The 14383-nt window shown below is 45.5% G+C and overlaps 1 protein-coding gene across 2 annotated transcripts in view; it reads left to right on the top strand.

The window, feature by feature from the left end:
• Positions 1 to 933: 933 nt before the first annotated feature.
• Positions 934 to 14383, top strand: part of EFNA5 (ephrin A5) — a 349074-nt gene continuing 335624 nt past the window's right edge. The window contains exon 1 of one of the 2 annotated variants that reach the window (XM_075541363.1): positions 934 to 2465. In XM_075541363.1, the coding sequence (XP_075397478.1) occupies positions 2341 to 2465 (125 nt within the window). In that variant the 5' untranslated portion in view covers positions 934 to 2340. The remainder of the gene's footprint in view (positions 2466 to 14383) is intronic. The other variant, XM_075541362.1, reaches the window with a different exon arrangement.

Genomic DNA, 14383 nt, shown 5'->3' with positions numbered 1-14383 from the left:
GCGCCGGGCCGTGCCCGGCGATCGGAACCGGCGTATGGACCGGCAGGCACGCTCGCTGAGGGTCCTTGGCCGCCTGTCCGCAGGGACTTCAGGTCACCTGCGGGGCCCTAGAGACAGCGTTCCAAGTACACGGTGGGAACTGGTTTCCTAAAGCCCTAAGACCCCACTCTGGGGTCCAAGATGCCCCATCATCCCTCAGCCCAGACGGCGGGAACAGCCTCCAAAGGGTTACGCGCGGCAGTCGGGCCCGGTGGCGGAGAGGGCGGCGGCGCTCCCCGTAATTCAATTAGTCAGGTTTCTGGAAGGTGGGGCCGGAGTGCGGGGGGGGGGTGGGAGGAGGGAGGATATTAGGAAAACGCCTCTGTTCTCCGGGAGCAAACCAATCCGGATGGAGTAAAGACATACGGGGGGAAAAAAACCCGATCTGTAAGCAAACAGCAGGCCGGCCCCTGACTGGCTGCGGCAGCCACCCCGCCTTTGCCAAGTAAACTGCACGGAGGAAAAAGCCACATGACCCAGGCCGCGGCGGCACTAGCTGGGCGCGAGCCTACTGCGCCTCCCCCTGCACGGGCCGGAGCTCAGCCCCGTGCCCCCGCGCCCCTGCCACACACGCCCGGGCGGAGCCGCCCCCAGCCCGCGCCGACCACGTCCACGTCCACGTCCGCGCGCGCGGCCTCGCGCTCCGGCGCCCGCCGTGCGGCTGCTGCTGCTGCTGGGTCGCCGCCGCCGCCGCCGGCTTTACACGCAGGTCATTAACGAGGGGGCGTGCCCGAAGAGATTTTTCCCATCAAGCATTTTTTCCTCTTCGCCCCCCGCCCCGCCCGCCTGGGCAAAACTGACTTTTACCCCTCTGCACTTCTCGCTAGTCGTTTCCACCCTTCCCGGGCTGCTGGTGCTCCTGCGGCTGCCCGCAAGTTGGTTTGTTTTCGCGCCCGGGCCGGGCTCTCCGGGCTGCGTTCGTGCGTTTCCACCTCGCTGCTGCTGCTGCTGCTGCGCGCGAGGAGGGAGAGCCGAGCAGCTGCGGGCGGACCGGGAGGCTGTCTGATGTAGTCATCGGGGAGGTGCCGCTCGCGCGCGCGCGCTCTCTCCTCCTTCCCATTCCCACTGATTGATGCATCGCTACAAGTTGCTGGGCTCGGGACCGGAGCCGCCGGGACACTTCTGAGAGCTCAGCGCGCCCGTGGCACCGGGCCCAGAGGGGCTGCTCCTTGCTCCGGGAAGGCGAACCGAGACTGCCGTCCGCCCGTCCAGGACTTGGAGAAATCCACCCGAAAGTGGTGGCTTCCCCGCCCGCCCTCCAGCCCCGCAGCCTTGGGCAGCTCCGCGCCGCCCGCCGGCTGGGTTGCAACCTCTGCTCTGCGGTCGCCCCGCGCGCGCCCACGCCTCGGCCCGGAGAACCACGCGCGAGCAGTCCCCGCGGAGGCGCCGCCGCCGCCGCAGTCCGATCCGCCGGGGGACCTGCCGGGGAGACGCGAAGAGCCAAACTTTTCTTTGAGGTTTAGGAAGCGAGACTGCCCCTCGCCCGCGCAGCTGCCGCCGCCCCGCCAGCGGGACTGGATTCGCGGCCCCGGGTCCCCACCCTTCTCGGCGCACCGCCCCCCGCCCGCGACACCTCCGGCGCCGCCGACACTCCCTGGGGTCGTTTGGCCGAGTGCAGAAGGGGCGAGCGCGGAGACGCTCCGACTCCCGGGGCCCCGAGCCACGAGGCGCCCTCCTCCTGCAGTTTCCACCGGCTGCTAAAGTAACTTGAAGGGAAGCGGGGCGCAGCGAGGACCCCGGGCGGCGGCGGAGCCGTGCGCACCTCGCCGCGCTGACGCGGAGCCGGGCCCGGCGGGCCGGTGTATGTCTCCCCGCGGCCGCGCCGCTCCGCTCCCGGTGACTGTGCAGCGCGCGCCGCCGCCTGCCCCAACCCGCGCTGCCGCCGCCCGGCCCCGCGCGCACCGCCCTCTCCCGGGGTGACCGGCCTGCTCCCGCCGCCGCCGGAGACCCAGCTTGGCACCCCTTCCCCCTCCTTTGCTGCCCACACACACACACACACACACACACACACACGCGCGCGCGCAAGCTTTTCTCCATCTTGTGATTCCTTTTCTCCTCCTGAACCCACCAGTGGGGGTGCGAGTTTGTCTTGATTTCCCCCCACTCCACCGCTGCCTTTCCTTCGCCCTCCTCCCCCACCTCGGCCCGGGGCGTGCCTCTTTCTTTCCTCAGCCCCCCTTCAGTTCTATTTATTCATATTTATTTGGCGCTCGCGCTGCCCCCTCCCGCGGCCCTCCCGCCCTCCGGCTCCCGCTCGCTCCCGGACTGGCGCGTCGGGGCTTTCGCCGCTGGCCAGGCGTGATGGTGCACGTGGAGATGTTGACGCTGCTGTTTCTGCTGCTCTGGATGTGCGTGCTCAGCCAGGACCCGGGCTCCAAGACCGTCGCCGACCGCTACGCCGTCTACTGGAACAGCAGCAACCCCAGGTAAGGCGGTGGGGGGCCCAGAGCCGGGGCGCCCGGGGCCGGGGCCTCTGGAAGCAGCGGTGGCCGCAGCGCCGGGGACCCGAGCGCACTGGCGGCCGGCGGCGCGCACCCTCTCCCGAGCGCCGGTGGGTTCGAGCCGCCCGCTGGAAGCGCGCCCGTCGCGCCCTCTTTGTTAAGCCGCCGGAGAGGCCGCGAGCTGCCCCCCAACCCGCCCCCCAGTTGCCGGGCGGCCCGAACCGGCTCCCCCCTGCGCAACGCTTCGCAAAAGGGCGGGAGCCGGGTCTCCGGCACTCTTCTCTCAGTCGCTCGGGCGAGCTGGCCAGCACCCCGGACCAGGCGCTGGGCTGGGGCTTGGGGAACCCGGGGTGCGCCCCACCGGGAGCGCCTTCCCAGAGCGCGGGTGTGCAAGAACTGCAGGAAGAACCTGCCAAGCACCCCTCAAAGTTGTATTTTTGTGTTGCATTTTAAAATTTTGCTTTTCTCCTTTCCGGGAGCGCGCAGAGAAAGTGCACGGACGGGGGGAAGTGAGGGGTGATGGGAAGCGGAAGCTTTAGGCTTTTATTTTCCTCTTTAACCAGCTTGCAAATCATCCGGTCCCGGGGCCAGTCTGGGCCCGGCGTGCTGGGCAGTGGGGAAGGGTCACCCACCTTCTTCCCGCGTCCCCCAGTGGCTCAAGGTGCCAGAAAGTTTGATCTAATGCTGGGTTACGTCATGGGTGCGAAGGAGCTGCTGGAGTTGCTGGAGACTGGAGGTGGGGGGTCGTCGGCCAGAGAAGCTCACCGGGTTACCTGGAACCGCCTTGCAGGCGTCCCCGAAATCGGCTGGGCGCGCAAGACGCTCGGAGCCAGCTGTGGGCCTCGGGGTGGCCTAGCGCGCCCTTTGGAGCCCTGCCACCATGTGCCCCCGCGTTCACGCACCAGGGTCCCGGGTCGGGGAGCTAGCGCTGGGTGCACCTTCCTGCCCTGAGCAGCTGCGCGCTTTACCTTCGCCCACCGCCCAGGCTCAGCAGCCAGCCCCTGGATCCCCAGCGCTCTGCCTCCCTGGGACCAAAGCCAGATTCCAGATGTGCATTAGTCAGGACCCGCGTGGAAGGGAAATAGTGTACCAATTGTACCCAAGACCACAGGTTTTCCTGGGCCGAAGTGGAAGTTGGGGGACGAGAGGTTACTGCGCATGGAGCACGCCCGAAGAGAAAGGACCCCGGGCGCCTCTAACTCTTCTCACCACCCACGGTCCCTCCCCACTGGCCTTTCGGTTTCCGCCTAGTCTGCGGGCGGGAGGAGGACTACCGCTCCAAGTCATGGCAGCTCATCTAAGATGGGTAGATTTCCCCTGGAGCAGACCACTGGTTGCTGAACGGAGAGGGGCTTTGCTCTTGCCGTGCTAACTCAGGAAACACAGTCACACCCGAGTAGCCTGAGCCTTAAATGCCGCGCCTAGCAGAAAGTTTTTTTTTTAAAGCCTCCTGGAGGTGGGTGGTGGGATGGGAAGCTATTTCTTCCTTGACATGCCACTTACCACTATTAGGAAAAGAGAAAGAAAAGCCATCCCGCCAGAGGAGATGCCTTTTATTAAAGCTGACAAGACAAATAGAGCAAGCTTTCCAGTTGTGATGGTGTTAAAAGCAAGCCTCAGTATGCTGGTTGGATGTATTCCCCTTTGGGCTTTATTAGACAGCCTATATGAAAGAGGAATTTATATTTCTAAACTTTAGTGCCTTATTAAATAAAGCAACAGTAAAATCGGGTGGTTACATTTGGGACATTTTGCTCATGGTTGTCTTCTTTCCCACTCCAAACTTCATGGCGTGGTCTTTTTCTCACGAGCATTCATGTATTTGGTTACTCGGTGTCCAGCTTCCCAGGTTAAAACAGAAGGGACCTGCAGCAGCCCCCTCACCACCTCCCGACTTAACCTGTCAAGCTAGTCTGAGTTAGTTTGAGGACATTTTATCTTAGGTTATCTCTGTTTTATGCTTTTGATACTGTTGTTTGGTTTGAGATTAGCACATTGATTTTTGTCACAGGTCATGTTTTTTAATAGATCTGCCAGCCTGCAGAAAACTCTTCTGCTCTGGAGTCTAAGTCTGCATTGAACCTGTCCAGTGAGTTTAATCTGTAGAATTGTGAAATACCAAGAGTATCCTTGTTAGGAAGTCAGTATTCCAATTTTAGGTTTGTGGTAATACCTTTCTATTTGATCATTATCACTTTGGTTATGTTCAAGAGAAACAGTGTCCGGGTCCATACCCTCCCCAAGAGATTGACCTGTATCATTCCGCATTCCTAAGGGGTTCCATTGATCTTCTGTGTTACCACAGTAAAATTTACTTTTAAAAATAAATGTAATTTTAGGAGTATGGACTGGTAGACTGTCTTAGCTAGGAAGTGCTGAATAAGATTCTACTTTTTTGGTTTACGTAAAAGGAGCCAGGACAAAATAAATAATTTAAAATGAAAACAAACCCAGCTTAACACAAAAGATGTGAAGAAATATTTCAAAAAGTTTGTGTGGGTTCTCTGAATTTTTACACATTTAATATTTTAAATTTTCATAAGTGCTCTCATTTTATAATGTAAAGAAGGCATGCCTTTTGGTTTTACACAGAGCCTAGCATTTAAGATTTTGCTAAACTAGTAATATGCTCCGTTTTTTAAAATTGTTTAAAGTTTGGGGGGGGATACAGTTTTAGTAGTTTTAAAATATTGAGGAAAAGTTCAGTGAGCACAGTTGATAATAATGGATACATGTCTTTGTGAAGTAAAAACTCCACAATTTATAGTAATGTAGTAGATTTGAAATTATTTAGATAAAAATCACAATTCAATGCAGCATCTTGAACATAAGGTTTAAATATCTTGTGTAATCATAGGACTTTATCAGCCACAGTGAGTTTCACTGACTTCTGGACTCTCCATTCATAGACGCATTCATAGAGCTAGGTACACAGAGGGGAAAGTTTTGAACCTATTTTCTGTCAGAGTAGCTACACTGTTAACATATATGTGTCTAGGTATTTATTTCTGAGAAATAGATGTTCAATGTTCAAATGCTGATAATATTTGACCAGTGGTAAAAACTGATTTTCTAGGTTGAATTGGCTCAGATCTGTGAAATAGCAGTTGGGAGCTATTAAAACTAAATAGAAATATATAACATTTGCTTAAATGTATCCTCTGTATTTTTTTAAATTTGAAAAGTTACAAGTTTCACCTTTTCATGAATGATTCTCTTCAATGTTAAGCTGATTTCTGAACTGAAATGCTACTGAGTAACTGGCATAATGAACATCCAAATCAAGGGATATAATGCTATTTGTCCACCGTGTCTTTAAGACCATAAAAAGTGTTAAAGTAACTTTAAAAAGACTTTCAATAATAAAACTTTATTTACATTTCCCCTTTCATGGCTATGCGAATACAGATAGAGGTGACTCATTATTAAGCACATACTTCTTAATCTGAAGCATGATATGAATAGTTTGCTTCTATGATATGAGAATTGTACATATCTCCCATTGGTTGGCATTCATAAGCAGAAGAGTGAAATAAGACAGTCGCAAGTATAACAAATACAGTTTTAGGAAAATTGAATCTTCTCTTTTGGTGATTTGCTTCTGCTCAGGTTTGAGAATCGCTAATTTAGAGTACTCATTTCAGAGAGAAAAAAAATCTCTTAATTCATCAGGAATTTATAAAACTTTCACCTAATCATTTGTTTTCTTTGGATTTTTTTTAATACTTGCAGGGACTTGTACGTTAAATATTTCATATCAGAGTAGCAGGTAATTGACCCCATTCAGTTTTGTTAGCATGTAATCTTGGATTGTGAAAGTAACGTGCATTCTAGGTCAATACTCCCAAACCTTTCCTGCAGGACCGAAATCTAAGTGGCTGAGTAGAGAGAAGCGGTAACTTTTGCCCCAGCAGCTTCTCCGAGGTCTCTTTCCCAATTACAAAATTCATCTGCCTCATTACAAATACCTCAGCCATTATTGTGTTAGAGTAGGTACACTAGTATAGTGACAAATACATGAAATAAAACTCCTAAACCGAACTCACTGCCGTCCAGCTGATTCTGACCCATAGTGTGTCCTTTATGAGACTGTGTGTAATCGGCCTCTTAGGGCTTCCAAGGCTTTAAATGCTCACAGCCTTCCCCTGCAGGTGCAGCCATTGAGCTTGAACCTCAAGCCTTGTAGTTAGGTCCACGTCCTTCACCCACTGCCAAGGCTCCTGAAATGAAATCAGGCACAGCCCTGGAGTCTATTCTGACTGGTAGCGGCCCTACATGAAAGCAACATATTTTAAATACTAAGAATTTGGTTTTTTTGGGAAGATGGAATGTTAATGTTGGTATTGTGAATGAGTTTCATCACTGAACTTTTCAAGAATTTTCTTTATCTTTAAAGACTTACTTTTTAATAGTATGTTTATGTGATAAAAGCATAAACGTTCTTCATGTAAAGCACTAGACTATGGATTATGTGACTCGTTTAATGGATTATTTTTATTAATTGTAATGGGAAACTTTTCTTTTGACAGTTATATCAGAATTTATATTAACACCAAGGGGAGAAATGAAACTGTATGCTTGACACTTATAGCCTATGTTTTTACCATTTTTTTAGGAAACCGGAGTTGAATCTCTCTTTTTATTTTAATCCAGAAATTTGTAAAAGAGAAGTATGCTTCTTGCTTTTAGCCAGTTTGCCAAAGAATTTTGAGAATCAGGGTTCATTACTGAGATGTTACATTCCAGCCAGATAAAAGCATTTGTATTCTTAAAAAGCTACCAGAAGTAGCTACCTGTTTTTGTAGATGGACTGTGGGACATCAGGGCTTTTGGATGCACATTTGAAGATGTTGTCTAATTTGGCATTTCCAGTATGCGAACAAGGTTCAATCAACTCCATGTGATTGAAAGTACCAGAGAGAGTCTTCACTAGTTCATGACTTCCTGTTAGTTGATTTCCCTGGTATTTACTAAACCCTTGGCTCACTGAATGCATACTTTGTGGCCATGTTTGGCCCTGTTGAATATCAGGGGCTTTGGGGGCTTCTACCTTTGAAGACTGAAGGTCAGGTTTAGAAAGCACACTTAGCTATTTGGGAGCAAATCAGCGTCAGGAATTTCTTGCCATTGAATCTCAAGAGGCTTTTCGAACAGGTATTTCATTGCATTCTGCCCAGTGGCCTGGTTTCTGTCGGATAGGGATGGATGCAGATGAGTGCCTCGTTTTCTTCCCTGTTGCTGTGAACCACGGAAGCTAGCCGCTCCATGCTGGGCCAAGAAAATGAATGAATACAATTAGTCCTTCAGGAGCCCTGCTCTCTGCAGTCTCCAGAGGAGGACTTACCAAAAGAATGTACTTTTCAGAGAGAAAGCATTAAGCCCCATAAAAACAACCCCCCCAAAAAACAAAAATCACACAAACATAAGGACGTATTAAGAAAGGATTTTTCATGTGTGTAGTAGTAGCATTTAGACTTATTGTCCCCCCATAAGCCACTTGCTTCATAAATTTTTTAGAAGGTATCACTAAATCCTTTACATTTTTATGTTTGTCTTCAAACAGTATCTAGTTAGCAATAAGGATTTTTAAAACTGTGCTATTTTTACTGACAGTAATGAATCACTCTGCTGCCTGATTCCATATGATCAATTTTCCTTTCAGAAACAGTATACAGATGGTTAAAATAGGCCCTCTTATGATGATCTTGTGGCAAAAGAAGCCTGTTTGCCCACCATCTGTGGAGAAGGCCCACCATGTCGTTAGACCAGTTACTCAGTTAGGATGAGTCTTCTGAACTGGGAAAAATGCCTTCTTGTCTTTTATACGTTCATATTCAGGTATAAAAACCTCAAATAAGAAGATAAGAAATGAGGTGTTAATATTCAGGTTTAGTAATTTGTTTTAAGATGGGTAGTCTTAGCTGAACATCAATAAATTACTGTCTCTTTGGAGGGCCTGATTTACAATATTAAATTTATATTTTAGCCTGCTTCGTAACCTCTGTCTTGAGCTGTTGTGTAGAAAAGTTTGTTGTGATTAATTTGAACTTCCAGTGTTTCTGAATGGAAAATTACTACTGTGAGATGTGTGTATCCTCTTAAATTCATCTGCATTTCTGCTTTAAGATGTAGTTAGCTACACAAATATTGGGCGATTTCACTTCTGAAATATCTAGGATAGACAAACTTTAAGAGAAAAAAAGTAGATTAGGCTGGAGAGCGGGACGCAAATTCGCTGTGCTTGATGTGTCGAGAAGGTTTTAGTGTTGGCAGTTGTATCATATTGTGAATGTAATCACATCCCCCAAATGGTTAAGACGACCCATTTTTTGTTAGACTTTTATATCAAAATTAAAAAAAATGCCTTAATGACCGCACGTCACAAAAGCAGCACAGTGACACAGACCACTTAGTTTAAAATGAAAAATAACTTGAAGGTTTTCCTGGCGCTGTCATTCATGCATCGTTGTGAACATTCAAAAGAAAGCCGTGTGTACTTTATCATTTGAAATAATCTGTATGCGTTTTATTCTTGGAGGTCGTCTTGTCAGATACTGAAATCTGTACTTCAGTCAATAATCTAAAAATTTTGTGTTGAGGCAGACTGTTGATTTTGAAGCGTCTAGTGTAGTTTTCAAACAGGGAAACCAGATTTCGGTGAAAGCATCATTGAAAAAGAGTGGGAACTCCCATTTCAGTTGACTAGTCGCTGTGAGGTGGTGCTGTACCCCAGTGATGGCTAACTCAGTGGTCCTGCAGGTAGAATTCTATCATTTTCAACAGGGGAAAAAAATAAAACCTCTGTCATCTTTCGAAATATCCGTCATATAATTGACAGTTGACAAGTTGAAGAAAATGTTACTGTCAGATTTTATTTCCTACTTGAATGAGGAATAAAAATAGGTTTGAGTGATTTTTTTAAATCTATTGAAATTTTCTTTTTCAAAATTTAAATTTTTACTTGCGGAAATGTCTTAAGTTTTCTTTGATTGTTGTAGAATTTATGAGTCGTTTGTCAGGGTAGGTCAATAAGTGCAATTTAGGGAAAATGTGTTGAACTTCAGTGGTATCCTGATGGCACAGTGGATAAAGCACTCAGCTACCAGCCGAAAAGGTTGGTCGTGAGCAGATGTGACAGGCGGCTTCTGTAAAGGTTTACAGACTTGGATTTCTTATGGGCGTAGTTCTGTGGAATCTGACAAGATCATTATGAATTGGAAACAACCCAATGGCAGTGGGTTTTGGGGGTTTGTCATAGAGTTTCTGGGGGAACTTATTCTTAAAAAGGAAAAGACTGTTTACCTATTTATAATGAACATGTTAATGCTTGGATTCTTTGAGAGCTAGAAGGGACCAATATTATTATGGTGACTACACTTATCAAGTGGCTTGATTTTCATGGGGATATGTGTGACTCTAGTATGAAGTGGGACCATGCATCATGTGATGTTGCTGCCCCTGTGTGCTGGATAACCAATCAAAGATTAGATAGGCCTCTGCATTTTTCTAATTGCTTAGCTATTTTTGACTCTTAAATAACTGTACAGTATCTATCATCCACGAATTTCCTTATGGAAGCACATGTTTACATACTTGCAAATTAAAAATATTTTAAAAGCCTGTGTCTCTATTTCCCAACTTAGAAAAGCTGGATTTGGGGCTTTCGATTACATCAGCGTTTCTTTCTTTTTTTTCCCTTCCTAGAAGCAGCCATCTTGTTTTAAGACCTGTTTTATTTCTTTCGTGAAAATAGTCCGGAAATGAATATGGACGATAGGAAAGGACTGAACCACTTGTAATCATTTTGGCAGGACTCTGCCTATAAGCTCTATCTTCATTTGTGAGCTCACTGAAATTCAATCTTCTTGAATTTAGTTGAAAGAAAAAGATGCTTTACCGTCATAGCATATTTAAACGACTCATGTGATATCTTAATGCTTGGTGTTGGGCCGTACCATGTGTACATCGGTATTCTTCTCAAACATTTATCATTGTTCATTTCAAAATAATACAGTAGCCCCTACTGTGACTCCTTCAAATCTCGATGTTCTTTTTCTGGTCATTAAAGTAGTCCTTTTTATTTGTTGAAAAATTTCTTCCCAAAATTTGCTTAGCGGCAACAGAACTCTCTTTCCGGGAAGAAGTATTTATACCTTCTAAAACAGAAACATCGGGGTGCTTCAAGAAGTAATAGGAGTTTGAAATCAGAGTTTCCCCCAACACAGGCTCTCAGTTCCTGGCTCATTACCAATCCCATCTTGTGGGTCCTTATAGAAAATTAGTTTGGAAGTGAATTCATCAGAATTATGAAAGTACTTATCAAGTGAGTCTGCTGTTTTTCCCAACATGTTTTGTGTTTCTGGAGACATTGAAAAAACATGTAAACTTTACCAAAAATTTGTAGTCCACTTCTTGCTACTTGCATCTGCACTATGATGTCTGAAAGCGCATTCTCACGGACTGCGGCAAACGCAGAACTTCCTTACGGTTAATTTCCGTCAGTCTGATTAAACTGGGCACAGATCACTACTTATGGATCATGACTACTTACGTGTGGCATAGTCTGCTTCCACTCATTATCAGTAGTATATTTGGTGGCTGTAGATCCGTCGGAAAGTTAATGGATAAAATGCACGCCTAAGAGCATGCATGCATTCATCTCACGGGCCCTCGGTAAAGCCAGGTATAAATGGATGGTTTTTGTGCCCCACAACCTCCCTCCGATAGTCTTTGTTCCCTTTTCTTTTGATTAGCTGGTGCAGAAGACTAAAATTACTCCGTGCCCAAAGTGACCTTTTTGTTTTAAATGCATTAGCAAAAGACCTTTGTTTTTTCTTGTTCTTTCAAGCTGTCAGCAATCGCATCTTAAGTCTTATCAGTAATTTATTGACATACGTAAAAAGTATAGTTAACAATTAGCGATCCTGCCGCCTATTATGGAAACCCCTATAATGGAAGCAGTTTCTTCTGTTAAAAATGTGATGTGCGGGTTGGGTGGCATCAAGGCACAGCTCATTTTGCTTGGGTCCTTACAGTGCAAATTGTTGGCTGCATCTTGGTGGTGGTAGATGTTGGTGTGTCAGGTGTCATCGCCACCAATAGGACATATGACTGTCACACTTACCACATTGATTTGTGTTTCGGGAACTTAACCTTTTGGCAATGTTATTCTACAGTGTTTAATTTTATGGAGACCAATGGGATTAGGGGGGAAAAATGGAAGACAAGGAAAAATAACTTTAAATATGGGGAAATTATCCTTTGTGTTTTGACAATTAGGTTAAACAAAGTGGGAGCAAATGAGCCTCCTTCCCCTTCTATTGTTTCAGGGCATGAAAATACAGACAGATGTCGGCCTGGGGAAGCGGTGACCTCTGACACGCACAGCATGGCCACTGCCCTGGCACACAGGGTCCAGAGCCACCATCGTAGCAGGACACTTTTTTCAAGTGACTGACACGTTGAGATGGAAAACCTGAAACTGATTGTGTAGCTTTTAGTAGCTCACGGAAATAACAGCTTCAATTTTAACTTCACCTTGCCATCTACGAAAAAAAAATTTTTCCCCCTTTGGTGGGCCCAGCCAGAGTGTTTGTGACTACTGTATTTTACATCATGACTATAAGTCTCAGCCTCCTAATAATTCTATTCAATGGGTTGGGCAAGTAGAGTAGGTAAAGGGAGACTTAGATGCATAATTGTGCTGTACAGAGTATTTGCCTGCTTGATTTAGCTAGTACTTTGCCTTCTTCTTCTTTTTAAAAAAAATACATGAAAGCAGTAGATTTCTTAAAGGCCGTTTCTTTTATTTTCTGCTCCGTAATCTCGCCAACAACCCCTGGGTTCAGGCAGACCATTAATGTTTTAGATACTGTGGCATTCAGTGTTTTCTTCATATATTTGTTTACTGCTACTGCTTCAATAAACTTTTATGCCTCTTTTGGTAGTTTTCTGACAGGGGCTCCGTTTATTAAAATGTAGTGACCCAGCACTAAGCCGGGGTACAGTTCAAATAGTGGGACTTCTGACAGCGTTTTGTGTCAAACTAGGAAAGATAATAGGGAAATGGAAGCTGCCAAAATGTGTCTCCCAATTACTAATTAATTAGGCGAGAGAAGGCCTCGGTGACAGAGCTGGAGGCCTCCATGACAGTAACTTGAGGATGCGGTATTTAAAAAAAGGTATAAAATTCCTTAAAAGTGAGCTCCGGAGGGTAGCCTGCAGATATTTGGTATCACAGGTACTCATTTTAGGTTTTTGCAAAGCAAAGGAAGCAAAAAAAAAAAAAAAAAAGAAGACCCCAAATTTGAAAATGGCTCTTTGTCCTCATCACTGGCCCGTATCATAAAGCGTAACGATTCCGAAGAGTATTTCCCTTATTAATAAGCAATGCCCTTATTCCTATCAATATTTCATTATAGGTATGATAATGATATTCTTTGATTTTAGTATGGGTGTAGCATTGTATATATACCTACTTTATTGAGTGTAATTTTAGACCGAAGGGGTATCTAAAAAGTTTGCATCACATGCCTGGCATTCATATTTTGACCCTGCTGTAACTGCAGAACAAACCTTGGTTTTCTGTGGCACATGCGTCCTTCTGCTCACCCAGAGGTTCTGATCTTTTCTGGCAGTGTTCCCACTATGGTTGCTGGACCCATAATTAAATGCCTGTTATTAGTGTATTTTTTCCATAGTGTTTACAACATAAAAAGAAAAGGGTCTTGTATGGAACTCTAGCTGTCAGGGGAACAATGAAAACTAATTACACACTCTGCTATCACCATTGTCAACCATACTCTTGGGAAAACAACAACATGACTCTGTGTGTGTGTGTGTGTGTGTGTGTGTAGGGGTGCATATGTATACATGGAATATTACATGTGGATATATATGTGTTGATTTAACTTTACACTCTAAATTCTCTGAAGCAAAAAAAAAAGTTTTTGGGTATCTAACTTAAAAAAAAAGCCAGTTCTATATAGAGAGGGGCTCCTAGCACCCTTCTTATAGTATCGTTCCTTTCTTTATAATATGGATTAAGAACACCAATAATATTTGTGACTGAAGATCTCATTATCCTGAGTATTATTTTGGAGTGACTTTATTATTGATACATCTGTGCTGTTAGCATAACTCATACTTCCCAAAAGTATCTGCTTTATATTCGCATATCTTTACTTAGCTGTCGAGCTCTGTGCTGATAGCTAGTTAACTCTAGGCTAATCGTTTTGTTCTTGTATTGAATCTTTCTATCACTATCTCTTTGGATGGTTTTGGCCATTTCATTGTCTCTGTGCAGGAAGAAGATTTGAGAAAGAAAGCTAAAAATGGAATAGTCCTGCGAATTATAACAACTTTGGTATAAGATTTGGTAAGCAAAGACTTTGAAGCTTTGAATAACAGGAGATTTTAGACTCAGTTTCAGATTTCAGTCATTCATGCCTTTCCTGTTCTCTGGTTCCACAATCAGGACTTGGCGCTATATAATGTTTTCCATTACCATTTTAATTCCTTGGATGAATTCCCTTTTCCGTATCTAAAACCAAAGACAAATAGCTGAATTCAGAAATTATATGTCGATTTTAACATATTTTTCTAAATCTTTCATGATAAAAAATATTTTGGCAAATATATTTAATATTTTATGCATTTTATTTGTATATTTACTAGAATACATTTGATTTATTTCCTAGAATATATTTTATATGTAGCAAATATCTATATCAGCCGATATGTCTTTAATATCTATTATTACAGGAGCTTCAAAAAGTTCACAGAAAAACTAAAAGATAATGAAATTTGTGCATGGACTTTTAGAGCCCCCACCTCATAGCTTCCTATATTGAGTATCTGACATTTAAAATTAGCGAAAAATTTTTTGAGTTGGTATTAGGTAT

Source organism: Tenrec ecaudatus, chromosome 2 (genome assembly GCF_050624435.1).
Source record: "Tenrec ecaudatus isolate mTenEca1 chromosome 2, mTenEca1.hap1, whole genome shotgun sequence".
NCBI lineage: Eukaryota > Metazoa > Chordata > Mammalia > Afrosoricida > Tenrecidae > Tenrec > Tenrec ecaudatus.
Note: the sequence above shows the minus strand (reverse complement) of the source record. Positions and strands in the feature narration are given on the sequence as shown.